The sequence below is a fragment of the Amblyraja radiata genome, chromosome 9, assembly GCF_010909765.2.
Source record: "Amblyraja radiata isolate CabotCenter1 chromosome 9, sAmbRad1.1.pri, whole genome shotgun sequence".
In the NCBI taxonomy this organism is placed as follows: domain Eukaryota; kingdom Metazoa; phylum Chordata; class Chondrichthyes; order Rajiformes; family Rajidae; genus Amblyraja; species Amblyraja radiata.
In genome coordinates this window covers 36,651,802-36,676,969 of record NC_045964.1, presented here as the reverse complement: position 1 = coordinate 36,676,969, position 25,168 = coordinate 36,651,802, and the positions used below count along the sequence as shown (strand labels likewise).

General features: G+C 45.6%; 1 protein-coding gene across 1 annotated transcript in view; it reads left to right on the top strand.

Annotated features, from left to right (window-relative positions):
* Positions 1 to 25,168, top strand: part of LOC116976616 — a 103,749-nt gene that overhangs the window by 76,107 nt on the left and 2,474 nt on the right. The window contains exons 7-9 of the mRNA XM_033026442.1: positions 4,844 to 5,003; positions 9,674 to 9,787; positions 12,707 to 12,799. Of these exons, the coding sequence (XP_032882333.1) occupies positions 4,844 to 5,003; positions 9,674 to 9,787; positions 12,707 to 12,799 (367 nt within the window). The remainder of the gene's footprint in view (positions 1 to 4,843; positions 5,004 to 9,673; positions 9,788 to 12,706; positions 12,800 to 25,168) is intronic.

The window sequence follows — 25,168 nt, the reverse complement described above, 5'->3', positions numbered from 1 at the left end:
TTTCCAGTCAGGATACTTTCTACAGCACCAGAGTAGAAGGATTGAAGGATCCTCAGAGAGACTCTGAAATTCCTCAGCTGCCTGAGGTGGTAAAAGCGCTGCCTTGCCTTTCTCACCAATGCGGCAGTGTGCGTTGTCCATGTCAGATCCTCTGTCCCAGGTATTTAAAGCTGCTCACCCTATCCGCAGTAGTCCCATTTATCTCCAGTGGCATGTACGTCCTCGGATGTTGTGCCCTTCTAAAGTCCACAATCAGCTCCTTAGTTTTAGTGACATTCAAGAGAAGGCTGTTGTCCTGACACCAGAGTGTCAGGTCAGCCACCTACTCCTGGTAGGCCTTCTCATCGTTATCGGAGATCAGGCCCACCACCACAGTGTCATCAGCAAACTTGATGATGAATTTGGAGCTGAACCTGACCACACATGTGTGTACAGGGAGTACAGTAGGGGTCTGAGGGCGCCACCCTGGCGGGATCCTGTGTTCAGGGTGAGGGGGTTGGAGGTATGTCTCCCCATCTTGACCACCTGGGGCCTGGCGGTCAGAAAGTCCAGGACCCAGGCACACAGGGGAGTGTTCAGTTCCAGTTCCACCAGCTTATCAGCAAGTCTGGTGGGGACTATGGTGTTGAAAGCTGAACTGAAGTCAATGAACAGCATCCTCACATAGCCCCTCTTCTGGCTGTCAAGGTGAGAGAGAGTGGTGTGCAAAACCTTGGAGACCGCATCATCCGTGGATCTGTTTGGACGGTATGCGAACTGCAGCGGGTCCATGGTGCGAGGGAGGAAGGCGCAGATGTAGTTCTTGATCAGCCTCTCGAAGCATTTCATGACCACTGAGGTGAGGGTCACCTGTTGATAGTCATTCAAGCAGGCTGGAGAGGCATTCTTAGGCACTGGTACAATAGTGGATTTCTTGAAGCAGGCTGGGACCAAGGACTTGGCCAGGGAAAGGTTGAATATTGTGGTGAACACTGAGTAGCACAAGACTTTAGTACTCGCCAAGATATAAAACGACCAAGGACAAGGACAAGGGATATTTATTGTCACATACACCAATTGGTGCAGTAAAATTTGAGTTACCATGCAGCACACAAATAAGATAAACACACCACTTTAGAATTTAACATAAAACATAAAAAACATCCCCCCACAGTGGAATCAGAGATTCCCACTGTGAGGGAAGGCACCAAAGTTCAGTCCTCTTCCTCTGTTCACCCGTGGTCGGGGCCTATTGAGGCCTGCACAGTTGCCGCAACGATGCCCGATGTTTCATGCCCTCGAACGGAAGAACACTCTTTGCGGCCCGGAGCCTCCGGATCGGCCGCTTCCTATCTGAGTCCACGGCTCCCAAAGTCCACAGGCTGAGTTGGGCGGAGATTCAACACTGGCGACCTCGGTGAGAGATCCCAGGCTCCGCGATGTCAAAGTCAGCGCCGCCCGCGGCTGGAAGCTCCACAGACCACAGCTCCACGGTGTTGAAGTGGCAGTCGCAGCATTCCAGAACTCCAACAAGGCGATTCTTCATGATGGAATCCAGTGCTGCGCCGCTGTTGAAGCTGGTAGAAAAGGCGGCGCCAATCCAGATGGTAGGCCACGAAGAGGGGGCAAAGATGCGGCTCGGTGGATAGATGCATCCTCGACCAGTAAGTGACTAGGAAAAACGGTTTCCCCCTCCCCCCACATAAAAAAGACTAAAGACCTCCCAAAAAACAAACTTTAAAACTAAAAATAACAAAAAGGATGAGAGGACAGACAGCTGCAGGCGAGGCAGTCACACTCGATGGCCCCACCATATATCACCTGGGCCTACAGCTTTCCTCGTGTTCACATGCGTCAGAGCCCTCCTCATGTCGTGCTTGGACACCGAGAATGTGTGCACATCCCGAGTGGTGTGCCTCATTCCAGCCTCGCTAGCCAGCGAGCTGAATATGTTGTTGTTAGCCGGCGAGCAAGGGGTGTTGTTGCCCGCCTCAAATCGTGCAAAAAATAATTCAGGTCATCAGCAAAGGAGGCGCTGGCACTCCCAGATGAGGGGGGGCTGCTCTGGTAATTTGTCATAGTCCGTAGCCCCTGCCATAGGCGTCTGGTGTCACGCTGCTCCATCTGCGACACCATCCTATCCCTGTATCTCCTTTTTGCGTCCTTCACCGCCCTTCGCAGTCTGTAGGACTCTGCCTTGTAGTCATCCATGTTGCCGGATGCCAGGCCGGAGTTGTAAGCAGCGGTGCGAGCATTCAAAGCAACGCCAATGCTCCTGTCCATCCAGGGTTTTTGGCTAGGAAAGAGGTTAATCCTTACCGTGGGTCGATGTTGTTGGCTATTGTTGTTGTGAAGTACGTGACAACTTCTGCAAACTCACTGACGTCTCTGGAACTTGATTGGAACATATTCCAGTCTACTTCACTCAGTGCATCCTGTAGCATGGCCTCTGAATGGTCAGACCACTGCTTTACATCCTTTGTCACTGCCGCTTCCCGTACTCTCTGTTGTTTATATTCCGGCAGCAGGAAAATGGCGGTGTGGTCAAATTTTCCAAAAGGAGGGAGAGAAACGGCCTTGTATCCTTTCCTGAACGGCGTATAACAGTGGCCCAAAGTTCTTTCCCCCCTGATGACACACGTGATATGTTGGCAGAAGTTAGGCATAGCTTTTTTGAGGTTTGGCTTATTAAAACCCCCAGTCACCACCATAGCCGCGTCAGGATGCTTGTTCTGATGCCGACATAACACATCGCGTTGGACCGATAGTGCCGTTTCGGTGTCCGCATGTGGTGGTATGTAGACGGCTGTAATGATGACTGAGCTGAACTGCCGGGGAAGGTAGAATGGACGGCATGAGATCGTCAGATGCTCCAGGTACGAGAAAGCTTCTTAATATTCTTAGGGTTGCACCAGTTGTTGTTGGTCATGAAGCAAACTCCTCCACCCTTTGATTGGAGCGAGAACAGAACAATGGGAGACAGAGGAGACCTGAGTGAGGGATCCTTCTATGATAATGGCGCAGGGGCGGGGGGGGGGGGGTAATACCACATTTACTAAAGAATGAGGACATCTCGGATATCCTAGAATGGAAAGCCTCATCTTGAGAACAGATGCAATGGAGACAAAAAATTGAGAACAATGGATACTTTTTGCAAGAGACAGTGTGGGAAGAAGTGTAGTCCAGATAACTGGGAGTTGGTAGGTTTGTAATAGATGTCAGTTGATTGTCTGTCTGCTGTGATGGCAACAGAAACAATACCTGGTACAACTAGCGGTTCCTTATCCTGGCCATGCCTTCCATCATCACAGATATCCAACCCACCTTGAAATCAACTGGGGCAGAGGAATAAGGACGTTGCTGAGAAATTAAATATTTTATGCCTGTATGCAAGAAGACACAGAAAACCTCCTGGAAGTAATGGAGAACTAAATGCCTTAAGAGAATGAAGCGTTTTACCTAATTAGCATTAGATAAATTAGAAATATGAATGAGATATTTATGGAGATAGTAGATGCAGAGATACTAGTGCAGTTCCTAGAGACCAGAAAGCAGCAAATATTAGCTACTAGAATGGAAAATAAGGAAAAACTTGGAAACTATAGATCAGTCATTTCATTATATGAATTTTTGATTCTAGTTTTAATATATCAATATTCTGTTCTGTTCTGTGGTGGCATGGTGGCACAGCGGTAGAGTTGTTGCCTGGCCACAGGTGCTTTTCTGTACGAAATCTGTATGTTCTCCCTGTGACCTGTGTGGGTTTTCTCCAGGATCTCTGGTTTCCTCTCACATTCCAAAGATTTATAGGCACAGCCGAGGGCGTGCACGCCACTGGGGATAAATGGGACTACTGTGGATAGGGTGAGCAGCTTTAAATACCTGGGAGTCCACATCACAGTGGATCTGACATGGACAACACACACTGCTGCACTGGTGAGAAAGGCAAGGCAGTGCCTTTACCACCTCAGGAAGCTGAGGAAATTCAGAGTCTCTCTGAGGATCCTTCAATCCTTCTACTCTGGTTCTGTAGAAAGTATCCTGTCCGGAAACATCTCGATCTGGTTTGGCTCTGCCCAGGGCAGGAAGGCTCTGCAGAGAGTAGTGCATTCGGCCGAACGCACCATGGGAACTACACTCACCCCCCTGCAGGATCTATACACCAGGAGGTGCAGATCCAGAGCCAGCAAGATCATGAAGGAGCCTTACCACCCCAGCAACGGATTGTTCCAGCTGCTACAGTTAGGCAAGCGCCTCTGCTGTCACGCTGCGAAAACAGAGAGGATGAGACGGAGTTTCTTCCCACAGGCCATCAGGACTGTAAGCTCTGATCTCACCAGGGAGTAATTCTGTTGTGTCTTTTTCTTTAAATGTAAATACTGGTTCTGTTCTGTTCTGTTCTGTTCTGTTCTGTTCTGTTGTTCTGCACAATCCCGCAGGCATTGCCACTTTCATTTCACTGTACGTCTTGTATGTGTATGTGACAAATAAAGTTGACTTGACTTGCTAATTGGCTTGGTATAATTGTAAATTGTCCCGTGTGTGTGTAGGATGGTGTGAGTGTGCGGGGATCGCTGGACGACACAGTGGACCAAAGGGCCTGTTTCTGCACTGTATCTCTAAACTAAAACTAGAATCTAAATTTCAAATCCACTAAACTGTAATATGAACGCAGTGTCTGTATTAACCTGTGAAATTACAGAATCATTGTAGAGATATCTTACTAAATATCTGTTGATAAAATAGAAACTATTTACCAATGTATCATTTTAATTTATATTATTTGCGTGTGGAGTCATATCTTTGTGCATGTTCTATTTTTTTTAACGTTGGAACTAAAAAAATTGTGATTTAATAATTTTAGACATATTTATGAAGGAATCCCCGTATCAGAAGCGATTCAGGAAAATCTACAGGATAGTGTTACGGTTTTACCACCACTTTCACCGGAATATTTGAGCGAATGGCAAAAAATTGCAGAATATTACGTGGAGCGGCCTAGACTGATACTCTTGGGAAAATCGGTAGGCAATAGTAATTGTGTTTTGCCTTCCTGAAAAAATATTTTTGTCATAAATTACAGACTTCAGCTTTTTCAGAATTTCTGTGGAAGATGAGTGTTTTGTTTATTAATGTTCAATAAGGTACCAAATTAAAACTTTAATGCTCATGGCGTTGGGAGTAATATATGAATATAAATGGAGGATTGGCTAATAAATTAAAATAATATGAAGATGAATTAATTTATTATCTTGGTTGTGAATCTTTTATAATTCTTTACTCATAGATTCAAGAATCATTGAATATATTCAAAATAAAGCTAGACAGATTTTTGTTCTAAAGGGAGGTCAATGTTCATGGGAAACAGATAGGGAAATGGAGCCTCCAAGATCAGACTTGTTATGATCACATTGAATGGTGGAGTAACTTCAAGGAACATATGGTCTACTCCTCTCCTTTTCCTAATATTTTAATATTGTTATTTCATGTTATTTATTGAAAGATATAGGTGTTCTTTGTATAATCTTCTGTATGAGGAGATTTACAGATTCACAGACACAGGAGCTGCAGAACATCATGATGATTTTACCGAAAACCTTTTGTTCCATCAAGTCTCCTCAAATAATTGTTATAACCCAGAGTGTAATTGTCATGTAACATTACTGACCAAAGCTACACTGCTTCTGCTTTTCACATAATCATATCATGGGTCTTCTAGCACTCCTGGATCTTTGTAACAGGGTTGGTGTGATTGAAGACACAAGAAAACTGCTGGATGAGCTCAACGGATCACGTAGTATCTGTGGAGGCAACAGGATAGTCGGTATTTTGAGATGAGACCATGCATCAGGATACGTTGACCATCCCTTTGCCCCTTGTGTGATTGAAGTTTCACTTGTGTTTCCCTTGAATGTTAGCTGGTTCTTCCACTCGGTATTCCAGAAAAGTTAACTATATGTTTAAGACCAAAGATAGACACAAAATGCTGGAGTAGTTCAGCAGGTCAGGCAGCATCTGAAAAGGTGACAATTTGGGTCAGAACCATTCTTCAGTCTGAAAGTAGAGGGCCGGGAAGGGGGGGGAAGGGAGAGAAGGGGGGAAATAAACTGGAGGGATGAAAAGGCCAGAACAAATCTGGGTTGGCAACCGTTGACCTCAGGAAAGGTAGAGTCCATTGTTGGCTGGGAAAGGTGTGTTAACAAGAGGGATAACAGGATGCGACCAGTGGAACTGGTAGGACGACAAGGGTGGGGAGGAGGGAGGGGAGAAGGAAGGGAGTGTAGGAGTTACTTGAAATTAGAGAAATCAACGTTAAAACTGCTGGTTTGTAGTAAAATATGAGGTGCTGTACCTCCAGATTGTGTGCGGCCTCACTCTGACAGTGGAGGAGGTCCAAGACAAATCTAGTGATATGTGCTTTCAGGTTTTTGTATCCTCTGCTGGATGGAAACAGGGAGAAGAGGGAATGCCCGGGGTGGAAGACATCCTTGATTAGGATGGCTGCTTTCCCAAAGCAACATGAAGTGTAGATGGAGGCAATGGTGAGGGGTCTGAACTGAACTGGACTGGGCGACATCCACAACTCTGCAATTCCTTGCGGTCTTCGCCAAAACTGTTCCCAAATCAAGCTGTGATGCAACCCAATAGTATGCTTTCTACAGTAAGTAGAAGAAGTTGGTAAGAGTCGTTAGAGGAATACCAAATTCCCTTAGTCTCCGAAGGAAGTAGAAGCATTGGAGTGCTTTTTGCATGTAGCTTCATTTTGGTTGGTCCAGGACTGTTTATATTTATGCCTTGGAACTTGAAGCTCTCAATCATTTCCACTTTGGCACCATTGATGCTGATTGGTGCATGTAAACCACCATGCTTCCTGAAGTTAATAACTAGCTCCTTCATTATGCTGACATTGAGGGAGATGGTGTTGTCCTAACACCATGTTATTAAGCTGTCTACTTCTGTCCTTGTACTCCGTCTCGTCATTGTTCTAGATCCAGCCACCATCGCAGTTCCATCTGCAAATTTTAGATGGAGTTATAGCAGAATTATAGCAGAGTATGTTGAGAGTATAGTAAGGTGCTCAAAATGTATTCTTGTAGGCACTGTTGTTGACAATTGTGGAAGATGTATTGTCACCTATTATCACTCATTGTGGTCTATGGGTCAGAAAGTTGTGGATCCAGTGGCAGAGGATGTGTTGACTCTTGGATCCAGGAGTTTGGAGATGAGCGTAGATGGGATTAAAGTGTTGAATGCAGAGCTACAGTCAATAAATAGGTGTCTGACATAGGTGCCTTTGTTATTGAGGTGTTCCAGAGATTACTATTATGGCAGAGAAATGTGCACACCTCCCAGCATATGCAAGCAATCTGTTTTATTTATACAATAATTGCACCCTAATTGGTTTGTTGGATGTATGGGGTTAAAAGTGCAATAGTGACTTATTCTATTGTTGAGTTCCTGGTGCAAAATTCACATTTGGTTTAGGTGCAACTGATTAGGAACTGTATTTTGAGACTGAATGTGTAACATCCGATACTCCATTCTGAGGCTGAGTTCGGGATGACAGTAGGTTAAAGACAAAACTGGGCCTTGTAAAAGGGGATGCCATCGGATTCCAGCACGTTTAGATGAAAAATGATCATGGAGGCAGGGTATGGTGGGGTGATGGCAAAGACAAGGCACACTGTCACATTGATATATGGGAAGAGATAATGGCATTGATATACAATAGGGCAAGAAAATGCGTGATTGGAAGAGGATGTTCAGGAGGGAAGTTAGGATTCAGATTTATGGTTGAAATTCCAGAATAACATCTCAGTAATGGATAATTTAATGGATGGAATGGTGGAGGCTGGATTTTTTAAGTTTAAGGGAGAAGGGTGGTTAATGTTGTGACATTTTGGAGGATTGAGACCCTGGATTGTGTGAACAGATGAGATAATTGTGAAGAATGCAAAATAACACGACGATTGTCTTTCCTGGAGCAACGTGAACCAATCCTAATGGAGTGTTCCAAAAGGAGCATTACACTCAGAATTACATATTTTTGTTTATCCATGATGTGAAAATCACATTGGGATACTAGGATGACTCTTGCCAGAAAATTCCTCATTAAATTTCGTAGTGGATAGTATTGTATAACATTGGACTCAGTGTTTTTTCAGATACCTGAGCAAAAGTGTTTTGGATTTGATCCACTGCAGTTCACCAACGCCTCAACAGGTCCACGGCTTATGCCTTCTCCCTGGCCCCACACTCATCCCTGGAACACCTGGACAAGAGAGACACCTACATCAGACTGCCATTCATAGACTATAGCTCTGCTTTCAATACTATTATCCCATCCAAGCATCTCCAAACTCATGGAACTTGGATTCAGCACTCATCTCTGGAATTGGATTCCTGACCAACAGACCACGTTCAGTGAGGATAGGTGACAAATCATCCCTTACGATAATCCTCAACACTGGTGCCAGGCATGGATGCATTCTCGGCCCCCTTCTTTACTCCTTATACACCCACGATTGTACAAAATCCAGCTCAATTTACAAATTTGCAGACAACACTGCCATAGTGGACCCGATATCAATTAATGATGAGACGGAGTACAGGAAGGAGTTTAAGGACCTCGTAACCTGATACCAAGGCAACAATGTTTTCCTCAATGTCAGCTAGACAAAGGAGATTGTGATCGGCTTCAGGAAGTGAAGTGGTACAGATACCCTGGTATACATTGACATTGCTGAAGTACAGACGGTTGAAAGTTTCAAGTTCTTAGGAGTAAATATCACCTGCAACTTGTCCTGAACCAGCCATATCAAAACAATGGCCAAGAAAGGAGACCAACTACTTCCTTAAAAGGCTTAGGAAGTTTGACTTGTCCTCATCTACACTCACCAACGGTACAGATGTGTCATAGAAAACATTTTATGGGGATACATCACAGCACGGTTTGGTAAAAGGTCCATCCAAGACAGCAACCCAAATTGCAGAGAATTATGGACATAGCCCAAACCATTATGCAAACCAACTTCCCTTCCATTGACTGCATCTATATTTCACGTTGCCTTGGGAAGGCCACCAGCATAATCAAGGACAGATGTCACCCTAGTTACTCCATTTTCACCTCTCTCCTTTCAGGCAAGAGGTACAGAAGTGTGAAAACGCATACCTCCAGATTCAGGGGTAATTTCTTCCCAGCTGTTATCAGGCAACTGATCCATCCCATCACCAACTTGAGAGCGATCCTGACCTACCGTCTACCTCATTGGAGTCCCACCAACTATCTTTTATCGGACTTTACTGGACTATATCTTGCACTAAATGTTATTCCCTTATCCTGTATCTGTACACTGTGAATGGCTTGATTGTAATCATGTATAGTCTTTTTGCTGACTGGATAGCACACAACAAAAAAGCTTTTCACTGTACATCAGTACACGTGACAATGATATACTAAACTAAACCGATGGTGCTCAAACCACACAAGTTACGTGTGAACAGTTGTGCAGGTGGGCATCGAATGCAGGTAATTTTCTGCGTGCTTCAAAATTTAGGCTATTGTGTTTAGAACAATTGATTTTACTGTGATATTCTAATAGAAGAAGGGATTTTCACCATTCTGATACATTTTTAATAATGTTTCTTCCATACCTTGCATAGGAATCTGACTCTTTGTATTTGTATTGAACAGATGCAAATTCACAAAGATGCAACAAAGCTGTTTTGGACACCAGCACTTCCTAAGTTTGCAGTTCCTATTTCGCACATACAGGAAACCCTATACCCAAAACTGCAAGTGGAATTGGTAATAGCAATCTTTTTTTCCCAAAAATTATATTCTGTTTCCTATCTTTATTCATTATGAGAAGGTGGGATGTAAACCTGCAATTTTCCATCTGGTAGATAAATCAAATATAAGTAAATGGACTGGAGTAACTTTGATTTACTGAAAATGTCCTAAAAGACTTTTGGACAGATACATGGACAGGAACGGTTTAGAGGGATATGGGTCAGATATGGGCAGGTGGGACTGATGTAGTTGGGGCAGCTTGGTTGGTATGGGCTTGGGCTGAAGGGCTTGGGTTTGTGCTGTACAAATACAAGATGCGGAACTCTTGTTCCTGAGGTCTTAGATATGTGTCCCAGAAAGGGTAAGTAGATACCTGGGTTCAGAACTGTTAACTGAAATGTTAGAATCATTGAATGATAAGCTGAGATAGATGCCATTTGGGCTACATGCTTGTTTTTGAAAGAGCTTTTTAAGGTCGACACAGTGGCGTAGCTGTAGAGCTACTACCTTACAGCGCCAGAGATCTGGGTTCGATCCTGTTTGTGGGTGCTTGTCTGTACGAGTTTGTACATTCTCCCCATGACCCGCATGTGTTTTCTCCGGTTCCCTCCCACACTCCAAAGACATACAGGTTTGTAGTTAATTGGCGGTGTAAATGTAAATTGTCCCTAGTGTGTGTGGAATAGTGTTAGTGTGCCAGGTTTGCTGGTTGGTGGGGTCTCAGCGGGCCGAATTGTCTGTTTCCGCGCTGTATCTCTAAACTAAAAACTAAACTATGCAAAGAACGAGTAGAATGAAGGTGGACCTCATTGGAATGTACAGAATAGTGAAAGGCTTGGATAGAGTAGATGTGGTGAAGTTGTTTCCACTCGTGGGAGAGTCTAGGACTAGAGGTCATAGCCTCAGAATTAAAGGATGTTCCTTTAGGAAGGAGATGAGGAGGAATTTCTTTAGTCAGAGGGTGGTGAATATGCGGAATTCTTTGCGACAGAAGGCTGTGGAAGCTAAGTCAATAGATATTTTTAAGGCAGAGATAGATTCTTGATTAGTACCGATGTTGGGTTATGAGGAGAAGGCAGGAGAATGTGGTTAGGAGAAAGAGATAGATCAGCCATGATTGAATGGCGGAGTAGACTTGAAGGGCCAAATGGCCTAATTCTGCTCCTATCACTTATGATCTTATAAGAACACAAAAACAATACTGCAGATGTTGGAAATTGAAAAAGGAAAACAGAAAATGTTGGAAACACACAGTGCATCAAGTAGTGCATCTATGGAAAAAGATAAAAAACACTTTAAAGGTCTGAGACCCTTCGTTCGATCTGGTCAGTTCCATGGAAGGTGGGGGACGGTCTGTTATTACAAAGGAATATATTTAATAAGGTGAGACCAAATCAGTTATTGTGGCAGTTAGAAGCAGTTATGCCTCTTTGTCTGTGTTGTGTGTTGCTAATAGCAGGGCTATGTGATATGCACAGTAGAGTAGGCTGTACTAATGGAGAAAAACAGCTGAGCCAATGCCTGATTTAGAGATTCTGGCCTATAGTGACCCAAAGAAAATCTGAACACAACATTGATAATGCTGAAGATAGACACAAAATGCTGGAGTAACTCAGCGGGTCAGGCAGCATCTCTGGAGAAGGAATAGGTGACGTTTCAGATCGAGACCCTTCTCAATGATGTTGAATGTCAAGGGCAGGTGATTAACATCCTCTTTTTGGAGTTGGTGGTTCCTTGCAATTTTGTGGCACAATGTTATTTTCCACCTATCAGCCCATTTTGAAAACGATCTAGCAATTGCTACATGCAGCCAGATAGTGCTTAATTAACTGAGGAATTGTGAATAAAATTGTAGTAATTTTTGCTGTACGTAAACTAAGTGTGCTTGGATGTAATGTCTGGCCACGTGTGAATGTTAAAAAGCAAATGTACTATATTTTAAAGGTCATGTTTGAGTTCAATGTAAAAAGGATGATTTCCTGAAAGTATTGGATGGCATAATGGAATAATGGTGTCACAAACCTTGGAGAGGTCAATGGAAATCTCACTAGCAATCATGTTTGGCTCAAAGCCTTCATTGCTATTTGCATAAATTCTTCACTGAACCTATATATGGGCGATGAGTTGATTTTCTAGTATGGGTAGGAGCTTATTTGGGATGATATGTTCAAAGCTCAAATACTAGATGGCATAGATTTAAGGTGAGAGGGACAAAGTTTAAAATAAACGTGTGGGGCAACTTTTTTTACACAGAGGGTGATGTGTATCTGCAACTCACTGCCAGGGTTGCTGATTGAGGCAAATATGAAAGTGGCATTTAAGAAGCATTTGTATGGCCATATGGATATGTAGAGAATGGAGAGATATGGATTGTGCACAGGTAAATAAGATGGTGTTGGCATCATGTTTGGTACAGAGATTGTGGGCTGAAGGGCCTGGTCTTCTGCTGAATTGTTCTATGTTATCTGCGTGCAGACTTGGCAAAACAAGATAATTGTGCCAAATCCTTATTGGATTTATATTGATAGATCAATGGGTCCTCATCTAATTTCAGAAATACAACAATGCTTGCTTGTCTACAGGTCTTCAATGAACAATGTTGAACATTTACAGCAGCCATTGCTGACCTGAATAATTTTATTTGTTCTCTGTGACTATCTTGCAGCCCTGTAACTTTGCTAGTCTTCATGCCGCCGTGTAACTTTGCTAGTCTTCATGCTATTGACATTGCAGGAACATCCACATCACAGCCATGCAAGTCAATTTGACTGCTGAATCTGGGCTCACTATTAGAGAATAATTAAATCATTGTTTCTAAATTGTTATTGTTCAGATGTAATATTTTCTAAAACTGATTCATGTTGTTCTGGCATTTAACATGCGGATCCTAACCTTGGGGATTTAACCTCCGTAATATCTGTACCAACTCTACAGGATCAAGTGAACCCTTGTGACTTTCATCTGAATCAGGATGAAGAATATGATGTAGACGAGGAACAGGACAATTTGAAGAAAAAAGCTGCTCTGGTATGACTCTTTTTTTTCTATCTTAGTCTATCTCCTGTGATGGAGACAGTGAGATCAAGAAACAGAAGGGAGATGTTGGAGATGGTCCAAGTGAATTTAAATGCACCTGTCCCTATACCTCCTCCCTCGACTCCGTCCAAGGACCCCAACAGTCCTTTTAGGTGAGGCAGAGGTTCACTTGCACCTCATCCAACCTCATCTACTGTATCCGCTGTTCCATGTGTGGACATATCGGCGAGACCAAGCGCAGGTTCGGCGATCGTTTCGCTGAACACCGCAGCACAATCCGCCCAGGCCTATGCGATTTCCCAGTTACAAAACACTAATTCCCCATCCTATTCCCATACTGAGCTTTCTGTGCTGGGCCTTCTCCATTGTTAGAGTGAGGCCCAATGCATATTGGAGGAACAGCACCTCTTATTTCACTTGGGCAGCTAACAGTCCAGCTGTATGAATATTGATTTCCCTTGTATTCTCTCTCTCTCCGTCCCTTCCCCACACTAGATCTCCAACTAGTTTCACTGTCCTTCTAATAAATTTTATTGATTGTATGCCTCCTTGTCACCTTGTCACTCATGACGAGTTTTGCCATCAAAATGTTCACTAACCCCCACAAATATCTTAAACGTTTGGCTTATACACCATTTGCAGGCCCAACATTATACGCCATTTGCAGGCCCACTGCAACCCTCAACATCGGAGCAGTTTTTGAAACCAGAAAATAAGGAGAACATGAAAAGAATTGATAATATGCAGGTTTCCTCATTAATCAATAAATTCTACACCAAAGCACCAAGATCATTTAATGTGCAAAGTTGGATTAAGATGAGTGTGCAGAGCTGATCGCTGTAAATATTTGTAACCTAGATGTATTACTGGTACCTTATGCAAGTATAACTGCTGTATCTATGGTTTGCGATGAGAAGTGTGCCACAGGTGTTAACAAAGAAACCAGCTTGCTCTCTGCTGTCCTTCATAACCACAGTAGCATAAACAACTTCATTCATTCATCATAGTTGAAAACATTAGTGACGCAGTGGTGCTGGTTTCCAATGTGAACAGTGACGGACGCACTACAGATCTCTGTCCTCCAGTTCCTGCGGACTTCCGCCGCTGGAAGTGTTGGATTTTGGTGTGTGTGCTTTATCATCATTCCTTACAATGCTATGTACGACAGTGATCGCAACTTCGACTGAAGTGTGGATGGCTGTTGGCTCGCTAGAATCTTATCCGCCCTTTCACAGGCCTTGTTTTTGGTCCTGCTGGGGGTCCACAGCCCCTCCTCACCTGGAAAACCAGGTGGGGGAGACGGTTTAGTCACGGCCTATCCGATCATGGAGCAGGTAGCAGGTACCGGTGGCGGGGGGAACTCCCCCCCGACCTGCCTCTGACATAAGCAACTAGTGTGGAAATTTAGGCATGGGCCCTTATTCTTGAGCCATCTTCCATGTGTTGTGTCATTAAGTGTTCATTAAGATAAAAGTTAAAATACGATTAAAAAGTAATTATGAATTAATATTCATGTCAAGGTTGGTTTTTAATTCTATTCATGTTTCATTGTACATTGTTCATTAGCTAAACAATTAAACTGCAAATAATTTCAGAGTATTTGATAGTAATTATATGCTTTATAGGTCATAATATCTCCAGTTCCACTGTGCATAAATTATTTGAGATCCCTTAAGTGATCTATAATGTTGGTGATCTATGAGTGATCTATAAGCTGTCAGAGGAGGTGATAGAGGGAGGTACAATTACAATGCTTAAAAGATATTTGGACAGGAACATAGAGGAAGGATTTCGAGGGATTGGGCTAAATGCAGGTAAATGTGATTAGGTCAGGAAGGGGGCTTTGGTCAGCACGTTGAGCTGGGCCAAAGGGCCTGTTTCCGTGTTGTATCATAATAGATGTATCGGAAACACTGAAGATGGTCATCAAGAATTGTAGCATGATCTTGATCAGCTTGATAAGGGGCCAAGGAATGACAAATGGAATTCAATGAGAATAAGTGTGAGGTGTGGATTTTGGGAGGTCAAATCAAGGTAGGTCTTTCACAGTGAATGGCAAGGCCTATGGGGGTGTCGTAAAACAGAGAGATCTGGCAGGTACAAATACATAATTCTCTGAAAGTGGTACCACACGTAGACAGTGAAAAAGGTTCTTGGCATGCTTGCCATCGTCAGTCAGGGCATTGATTATAGATGTTGGGACATATGTTGCAGTAGTACAAGACATTGGTACGGCTGCACTTGCATATTGTGTTCCATTTTAATCACCCAGTTATAGGAAATATTCCATTAGGCTGGAAAGAGTACAAAAAGAATTTGTGTGGATTTTCCAGATTCAAGGGATTAAATAATAGGGAGAGGTTGGGCAGGCTAGGACTTTATTCCTCGGAATGCATGGGAATTAGAGTTGATTTTGTGGCGTGTAAAATTATGAGGGGCATGGGAGGGTGATTGCACACAATTTTTTCCCTGGGTTGGGGAATCAAGAACTGGAGTGAATAGGTTTTGTGAGAGGAGAAAGATTTAATAGGCACCTGAGAGACGGGGTTGTACGTATATGTGTGTTTTTACAACACTGGGAACAAAAGTGTGACATCTATCTATCTATCTATCTATCTATCTATCTATCTATCTATCTATCTATCTATCTATCTATCTATCTATCTATCTATCTATCTATCTATCTATCTATCTATCTATCTATCTATCTTATATTAAAACTGTGCGCCTGTCGCCTGCCGTCCGTCCGGCTGCCTGCCTGCCTTTCGATTCATTCCCATCGTGTGATGTCACAATGCCCAATGCTCGCAGATGTCCAATCGCAATGCCCGATGCTCGCAGATGTCCAATCGGAATGGATCCATTTACATGTACGGCTTCCGACTGCATTTCTTCCTTTGATTCCCTGCAACTCCGAAACCAGACGCAGAATCGCCGAAATCTTTTCCATTTCGGTAGAGATTTCATTTTTCTTTCTAAGTATCCGCTCCTCATTACATTTCGTCGTGTTTCAGTACATGTTTTTAATCAAATCCATCCCCCCCCCCCCAATATTTCAAAAATAAACTGGCTTCTCACCCATAGAAGCATCACCAGCCCCAGCCCCTGAAGAACGTTCCAACGTGTGATGTCACAATGCCTGATGCTCACAGATGTCCAATCGGAATGGATTCATTTACATATGCCTTTGCAGGAGCCCCAGCCCATGGTGAACGTTCCAACGTGTGATGTCACAATGCCCAATGTTCACATATGTCCAATCGGAATGGATCCATTTACATATGCCTTTGCAGGAGCCCCAGCCCATGGTGAACGTTCCATTGTGTGATGTCACAATGCCCAATGCTCAAATACATTGTTGCCATAGAGGGAGTACAGAGAAGGTTCACCAGACTGATTCCTGGAATGTCAGGACTTTCATATGAAGAAAGACTGGATAGACTCGCCTTGTACTCGCTAGATTTTAGAAGATTGAGGGGGTATCTTATAGAAACGTATAACATTCTTAAGGGGTTGGACAGGCTAGATGCAGGAAGATTGTTCCGGATGTTGGGGAAGACCAGAACAAGGGGTCACACTTTAAGGATAAGGGGGAAATCCTTTAAGACAGAGATGAGAAATACATTTTTCACACAGAGAGTGGTGAATCTCTGGAATTCTCGGCCACAGAAGGTAGTTGAGGTCAGTTCATTGGCTATATTTAAGAGGGAGTTAGATGTGGCCCTTGTGGCTAAAGGGATCAGGGGGTATGGAGAGAAGGCAGGTACAGGATACTGAGTTGGATTATCAGCCATGATCATATTGAATGGTGGTGCAGGCTAGAAGGGCCGAATGGCCTACTCCTGCACTTAATTTCTATGTTTCCCTCTCCTCAACCCTCTCCCTCTCCCACCCATCACTCTCTCCCCCACCACCTTCCCTCTCTACCCCACCCCCTTCCCTCTCTCTCTCCGCCCCCTTCCCATACCCCTCTGTCCCTCTTCCACCAGTCCCTCTACCCCTCCCTCCCCACTCTTCCACCTCTCCCCTTACCCCACCCCTCTCCCTCCCTCACCCCTCTCGCTTCCCCTCCCTGTCCCACCCCTTCCACTACCCCTCTGTCCCTCTTCCACCACTCCCCCGTCCCTCTTCCACCACTCCCTCTACCCCTCCCTCCGTCCCCACTCTTCCATTTCTCTCCCCCTTCTCTCCTCCCCCTCTCCCTCTCTTCACCCCTCTTCCATCCCTCTCTCCCCCACCCCTTCCCCCTCTACCCCACCCCCTTCCCTCTCTCCCCCGCCCCTTCCCCTCTGTCCCTCTTCCACCACTCCCCCTGTCCCTCTTCCACCACTCCTGCCACCCCTCTCCCCCTCCCTCCCTCCCTCCCTCCCTCCCTCCCCTCTCTTCCACTTCTCTCTCCCCCCACCCCTCTCCCTCTCCCCCTCCCCCTCCAATTCCACTCTCCCCCTCCCTCCACACTCTTCCCCCTCTCCCTCCTCATTCCCTTACCGTGCACAGTCTCTGTCTTTAAGAAGGAACTACAGATGCTGGAAAATCGAAGGTAGACATAAAAAAAGCTGGATAAACTCAGCGGGTGTGGCAGCATCTATGGAGCGAATTGAATGGTCAACGTTTTTGGCCGAAACCCGGAAGAAGGGTTTCGGCCAAAAACGTTGCCCTTTTCTTTCGGTCCATAGATGCTGCTGCACCCGCTCAGTTTATCCAGCTTTTTTGTTGTTGTACCAGCCTCTCTCTCTCTCTCTCTGCCCTTTTCTCTTCTCTCGACTCATGCACGCCCGCTCCAACCGCTCCCCCCCCTTCACCTCTCTCCCCCATCCTCTTCTCCCCCCCCTCCCTCCCCCTCTCCCTCTCCACCCTTCTCCTCCCCTTCCTCACAAAATACTTTTTGTGGGGGCGGGTCCTCAGTGTGTGTGACTGTTTGTGGAGGCAGCCACGCGCTCTCCATTCAAGAAGACGCTCATCTGTTTGTGGAGGCGCGTGCTTAGTATGTGACCAAAGATCTTATAGCGGAGCTCTCCGCAACAAGATCTTTGTGTGTGACGACACACGCTCCCCCCCCACCCCCCTCTTCCATCCCTCTCTCCCTTTGATGCAGGGGCCTTTCGTGCAGGAGGCGCGCGCATCATCTGAACGCTCAGCGAATATTCAAATTCTTCACTAACCGTCATTCTGACTTTGCTTGCGAAGAGAAAAGTCCTGAATTGCATTTGTCTGATGCAGGAAGATTGTTCCCGATGTTGGGGAAGGCCAGGACAAGCGGGTCACAGTTTAAGGATAAAGGGAAAATCCTTTAGTACTGAGATGAGGAAAACATTTTTCACACAGAGAGTGGTGAGTCTCTGGAACTCTCTGCCACAGAAGGTAGTTGAGGTCAGTTCATTGGCTATATTTAAGAGGGAGTTAGATGTGGCCCTTGTGGCTAAAGGGATCAGGGGTACGGAGAGAAGGCAGGTACAGGATACTGAGTAGGATGATCAGCCATGATCATATTGAATGGTGGTGCAGGCTCGAAGGGCCAAATGGCCTACTCCTGCACTTAATTTCCATGCTTCTATGTTTCCCTCTCCTCACCCCTCTCCCTCTCCTACCCATCCCTCTCTCCCCCACCCCCCTTCCCTCTCTACCACCACCCCCTTTCCCCTACCCCTCTGTCTAGTTAATATATAAAAGTCTGTGGCTGCCGCCTGCCGTCCGGCTGCCTTTCTGCCTTTTGATTCGTTCCATCGTGTGATGTCACAATGCCCGATGCTCACAGATGTCCAATCGGAATGGATCCATTTACATATGCCTTTGCAGGAGCACAAGCACTTGGTGAACGTTCCATTGTGTGATGTCACAATGCCCAATGTTCACATTTGTCCAATCGGAATGGAGTCATTTACATATGCCTTTGCAGGAGCCCCAGCCCCTGGTGAACGTTCCATCGTGTGATGTCACAATGCCCAATGCTCAAAGACATTGTTGCCATAGAGGGAGTACAGAGAAGATTCTTGGGATGTCAGGACTTTCATATGAAGAAAGACTGGATAGACTCGGCTTGTACTCGCGCTACCCCTCTGACCCTCTCCACTCTTCCACCTCTCCCCCCTCCCACTATCCCTCCCCACTCTTCCCCCCTCTCCCCCCACCTCTCTCCCCCTCCCTCCACACTCTTCCCCCTCCCTCCACACTCTTACCCCTCCCTCCTCCTCTCCGTCCCCATCACTCCCCCCCCCATCCCTCTCTCCTCCCTCTCTTCCACTTCACTTCTCTCCCCCCTTCCCCCTCCACTCTCCCTCCCCACTCTTTCCCCTCTCTCCACCAACCCCTCTCCCCTTCTCTCCCTCCCCAACCCCCCCCCCCCCTCACCCACATCTCTCTCCCCATCCCCCTCTCTCACCCCCTACCCCGCTCTCCTTTCCCTCCCAAATCTGTCCCGGTTCATCCTCCTCCTCTCCCCTCTTCTCACCCCCCCCCTCCCCCCACCTGTGTGTTTGGGGGGTGGTTAATGTGAGTGTGATGCCTCAGCCCCCCCCCCCCGCAAACGCCGTTGGGGAAACAGACCCAACGGGTCTGCACTTGGTCTAGTTATTATATAAAACTGTGTGTCCGTCTGGCTGTCGGCTGCCTTTCTTCCTTTGATTCCTTACTACGCCGAAACCAGACGCAGAATCACCGAGATCTTTTCCATTTCGGTAGAGATTTCACTTTTCTTTCTAAGTATCCACTCCTGATTACATTTCGTCGTATTTATGTACACATTTTTAATCAAATCCTTCTCCCTCCCCCCACCCCCCCCAATATTTAAAAAAAAACTGGCTTCTCACCCATAGAAGCAGCCCCACCCCCAGCCCCTGTAGAACGTTCCATCGTGTGATGTCACAATGCCCGATGCTCACACATGTCCAATCGGAATGGATCCATTTACATATGCCTTTGCAGGAGCCCCAGCCCATGGTGAACGTTCCATCGTGTGATGTCACAATGCCCAATGCTCAAAGACATTCTTGCCATAGAGGGAGTACAGAGAAGGTTCACCAGACTGATTCCTGGGATGTCAGGACTTTCATATGAATAAAGACTGGATAGACTCGGCTTGTACTCGCTAGATTTTAGAAGATTGATATATGAATAAATACTGGATAGAATGATTACATTTTGTCGTGTTTATGTACACATTTTTAATCAAATCCTTCCCCCCCCCCCTCCCCCGCCGCCCAATATTTAAAAAAAAAACTGGCTTCTCACCCCTAGAAGCAGCCCCAGCCCCAGCCCCTGGTGAACGTTCCATCGTGTGATGTCACAATGCCCGATGCTCACAGATGTCCAATCGGAATGGATCCATTTACATATGACTTTGCAGGAGCCCCAGCCCATGGTGAACGTTCCATCGTGTGATGTCACAATGCCCAATGCTCAAAGACATTCTTGCCATAGAGGGAGTACAGAGAAGGTTCACCAGACTGATTCCTGGGATGTCAGGACTTTCATATGAATAAAGATTGGATAGACTCGGCTTGTACTCGCTAGATTTTAGAAGATTGAGGGGGTATCTTATAGAAACGTACAAAATTCTTAAGGGGTTGGACAGGCTAGATGCAGGAAGATTGTTCCAGATGTTGGGGAAGTCCAGAACAAGGGGTCACAGTTTAAGGATAAGGGGTAAATCTTTTATGACCGAGATGAGAAAAACATTTTTCACACAGAGAGTGGTGAATCTCTGGAATTCACTGGCACAGAAGGTAGTTGAGGCCAGTTCATTGGCTATATTTAAGAGGGAGTTAGATGTGGCCCTTGTGGCTAAAGGGATCAGGGGGTATGGAGAGAAGGCAGGTACAGGATACTGAGTTGGATGATCAGCCATGATCATATTGAATGGTTGTGCAGCCTCGAAGGGCCGAATGGCCTACTCCTGCACTTAATTTCTATGTTTCTATGTTTCCCTCTCCTCACCCCTCTACCTCTCCCACCATCCCTCTCTCTCCACCCCCCTTCCCTCTCTACCCCACCCCCTTCCCTCTCTCCACCCGCCCCCTTCCTCCTACCCCTCTGTCCCTCTTCCATCACTCCCCCTACCCCTCTCATCCTCCCTCCCCACTCTTCCACCTCTCCCCCCTTCCCCCTCCACTCTCCCTCCCCACTCTTTCCCCTCTCCCCCCCACCCCTCTCCCCCTCCCTCCCTCCTCCCCTCCCTCCTCCCTCCCTCCTCCCCTCCCTCCCCATCCCTCCCTCCCCCACATCTCTCTCCCCATCCCCCTCTCTCACCCCCTACTCCGCTCTCCTTTCCCTCCCAAATCTGTCCCGTTTCCTCCTCCTCCTCTCCCCGCCCTCCCCTCTTCTCATCCCCCTCCCCCCCACCTGTGTGTTTGGGGGGTGGTTAATGTGAGTGTGATGTCGCAGCCCCCCACCCCCACTCCCCCCCCGCAAACGCCGTTGGGGATACAGACCCAACGGGTCTGCACTTGGTCTAGTTATTATATAAAACTGTGTGCCTGCCGGCGTCCGGTGTCCGTCCGCCGGCCGCCTTTCTTCCTTTGATTCCTTGCTACGCCAAAACCAGACGCAGAATCGCCGAGATCTTTTCCATTTCGGTAGAGATTTCACTTTTCTTTCTAAGTATCCACTCCTGATTACATTTCGTCGTGTTTATGTACACATTTTTAATCAAATCCTTCTCCCCCCACCCCCGCCAATATTTAAAAAAAAACTGGCTTCTCACCCATAGAAGCAGCCCCAGCCCCAGCCCCTGGTGAACGTTCCATCGTGTGATGTCACAATGCCCGATGCTCACAGATGTCCAATCGGAATGGATTCATTTACATATGCCTTTGCAGGAGCCCCAGCCCATGGTGAACGTTCCATTGTGTGATGTCACAATGCCCAATGTTCACATATGTCCAATCGGAATGGATCCATTTACATATGCCTTTGCAGGAGCCCCAGCCCCTGGTGAACGTTCCATCGTGTGATGTCACAATGCCCAATGCTCAAAGACATTCTTGCCATAGAGGGAGTACAGAGAAGGTTCACCAGACTGATTCCTGGGATGTCAGTACTTTCATATGAATAAAGACTGGATAGAATGATTACATTTCTTTGTGTTTATGTACACATTTTTAATCAAATCCTCCCCCCGCCCCCTTCCCCGTACCTCTCTGTCCCTCTTCCAACACTCCCCCTACCCCTCCCTCCCCACACTACCACTTCTCTCCCCTTACCCCACCCCCCTCCCTCCCCCACCCCTCTCTCTTCCCCTCCCTTCCCCTCTCTCCCCCACCCCTTCCCCTCTGTCCCTCTTCCACCACTCCCCCGTCCCTCATCCACCACTCCCGCTACCCCTCTACCCCTCCCTCCCTCCCCACTCTTCCACTTCTCTCCCCTTCTCTCCTCCCCCTCCCCCTCTCCCTCTCCTCACCCCTCTCCCATCCCTCTCTCCCCCAGCCCCCTTCCCTCTCTACCCCACCCCCTTTCCTCTCTCCACCCGCTCCCTTCCTCCTATCCCTCTGTCCCTCTTCCATCACTCCCCCTACCCCTCTCCTCCTCCCTCCCCACTCTTCCACCTCTCCCCCCCTTCCCCCTCCACTCTCCCTCCCCACTCGTTCCCCTCTCTCCCCCTCCCTCCCTCCTCCCCTCCCTCCCCATCCCCCCCTCCCCCACATCTCTCTCCCCATCCCCCTCTCTCACCCCCTACCCCGCTCTCCTTTCCCTCCCAAATTTGTCCCGTTTCCTCCTCCTCCTCTCCCCTCCCTCCCCTCTTCTCACCCCCCCTCCCCCCACCTGTGTGTTTGGGGGGTGGTTAATGTGAGTGTGATGACGCAGCCCCACCCCCCCGCAAACGCCGTTGGGGAAACAGACCCAACGGGTCTGCACTTGGTCTAGTCATACATAAAACTGAAGTTCACAAATAAATTTTTCAACATGATTCACATTAATCAAAAACCCTTACAGCAGCAGTACGAGAGATAGTTCATGACGTTTGAGAAAATTCGATAAATAAACAAAATTCCTTGTTTAACATGCGTTCCTCTGCGTTTTTTTACACTTTGTTTGGTGTCCACCATAACAACTATTACATGAAATTTAAAAAGTCTTTTTTTTAAAGCTTGATAGCTGATTTCTTCACTTTTGCTGTTTTTCAACATACAAATGTACTTTCTTGCTATAAACATGGAGTATGTGACCAAATGAGCAATATTCCTGTTATCTACTGAATCGTGCGTTAAAATGAACCAAAATGAAAGTAGCTTCCAGTATTTCTTATTTTGTAATTTCTTTCTCATGTTTTGAATAAACTTTGTGAAAATATTTGTCCATACATAATAAGTGACTGCAGGTACATAATTTGATGGAAATATAGCTACTGCAAAATGCTGGTGTTATGCGTGTGATGGCGGACACCAAAAATATTCACTGATTTTGGCATGCTGCAGCTTTTACAGAATCTTGATATTAAGGTTACTTTCTTCTCATAATTTCATTATCTATTACGTTCTTCAAACTAGAACATTTTCAATCTCCTTGGGAAGTTCAGATTCAGATTCAAATTCAGAAAACTTTATTGTCTGTCGTAACAGAAAATCTTCTTTGACGTGGCTCAACATACAGACAGGACAATGTACTGATAAGCAGTCATACAACACAGATTTCTGCGAGCACACAGTGTGTATAGATCTTAAAAACAAGTATACAGATTACAAACTGTAAAAATAGACAAGATAAAAGTTGTGGATACGTGTAAAGTGACAGTGCGTCAGGGTTAATTTGTCCATTGTTCATTTTTTATTTAAGCTGTTTATGGCAATGGGTATGGATGAGTTTTTGTGGATGTTTTTCTTGGATAGGGGGACTTTATATCGGCGGCCTGATGGCAGAAGTTGGAAGGACTTGTGCAGGGGGTGGGTGGGATCCTGTGTAATGAGGTTGGCTTTCCTTTTAACTGCCTGGGTGTGGAGTACTGATAATTGATTTTGAGTTTTGCCAGTTATTTTGCTTGCTTGATTGATGATCCGGGAAAGCTTTGATTTGTCTTTGGCAGATTTGTCTTAATTCAAAAGAGAGTTAGATGGAGCTCTTTAGGCTAACAGAATCAAGGCATATGGGGAGAAGGCAGGAAAGGGGTACTGATTGTGGATGATCAGCCATGATCACATTGAATGGCGATGCTGGTTCTTTGTTGTTGTGTCTCTTGTTGCATTCTGCTGATCACTGTATCTCAATGTCTCTTTGCTGTTGATGAAAAAAAGACACACAATTAATAGAGAGACATTATTGAATGGTCAAATTTTAACCTGAAGAAAATCTGAGAATTTACCTCAGAAGTCATCGTTCAACCAAGCATGCGTTTAATGACAACATTCTAGGTTGATGTTCCATCCTTCAGGAAAAATTTGACATTTTCCTTCACCTTTCCTCGGCTAAGAGCCACATATAATTGTCCATGCTGAAATACTAGTTTCTCGAAGTATATCAAGTATATCAACACTTTCTCCATGGTTTGTCCTTGCACTTTATGAATCGTCATAGCAAAACGTGACAGAATGGGGAATTGGCTCCGCTGAAGGGGAGATGTCAAATTGAGCATTATCCTAGGAATGAGAACAATATCATCTTTGAAGGCTCCCATGTTGATTCTTGCAACGATCAGATTATTGTGTAGCTCTTTCACAATCATCCTCGTTCCATTGCATAGCTTTGGGGGTTCCACGTTTCTCATTAATCTCATGAGATCCTTTTCTCAACTCCAGTTTGTGTGGTGATAAACCAGGGATGTCGAGTGAATCGAGGAATTCTGTTGGGAAATGAGTAGCATCAGTTCCCTCAGTGACAGCATTGAAAGAAAAGCACTCCTTAATGATTCCAGTGAAGGGTCTGATACATGGAGAATTGATGCTTCTCATCATATCGTACTGCGGAACCAAGATATAATTATCGGAGAATAATTCTGCAGGATTGTCAAATGCGGGATAGATGAAATCAAAATAATCCTCCAGTGTTTTTGCTGATAGAACCACGTCTTCTGGTATTTCAATTTCATCGTCTTCATTCTTTAAAATCTCGTCTTCTCCAACTTTCAACAAAAATTTAGAATAGTCACCTTCTCCCTCTTAATTGCATATTTGTCAGCAATTGAAACTTGGTGAAAAGTGGCCACAAGTAGGATTTCTTGATGCAGGAATTTTCAACATCAGCATCATTTCCCCTTTTCAGGAAGGAGTTGTCAAAAATCACCACAACAAATGGTAAGAATGCCGCCAAAAGGTTTAGTGTTGGTGCATACATCTTGAAGAGTTCTGTCCACCGCTTCAAAGCACTCTCTCCTAATCATTGGGCATTCATCCCAAAAAATGAGTTTCACTTGCCGCATCAAATGTGCCGTGTTAG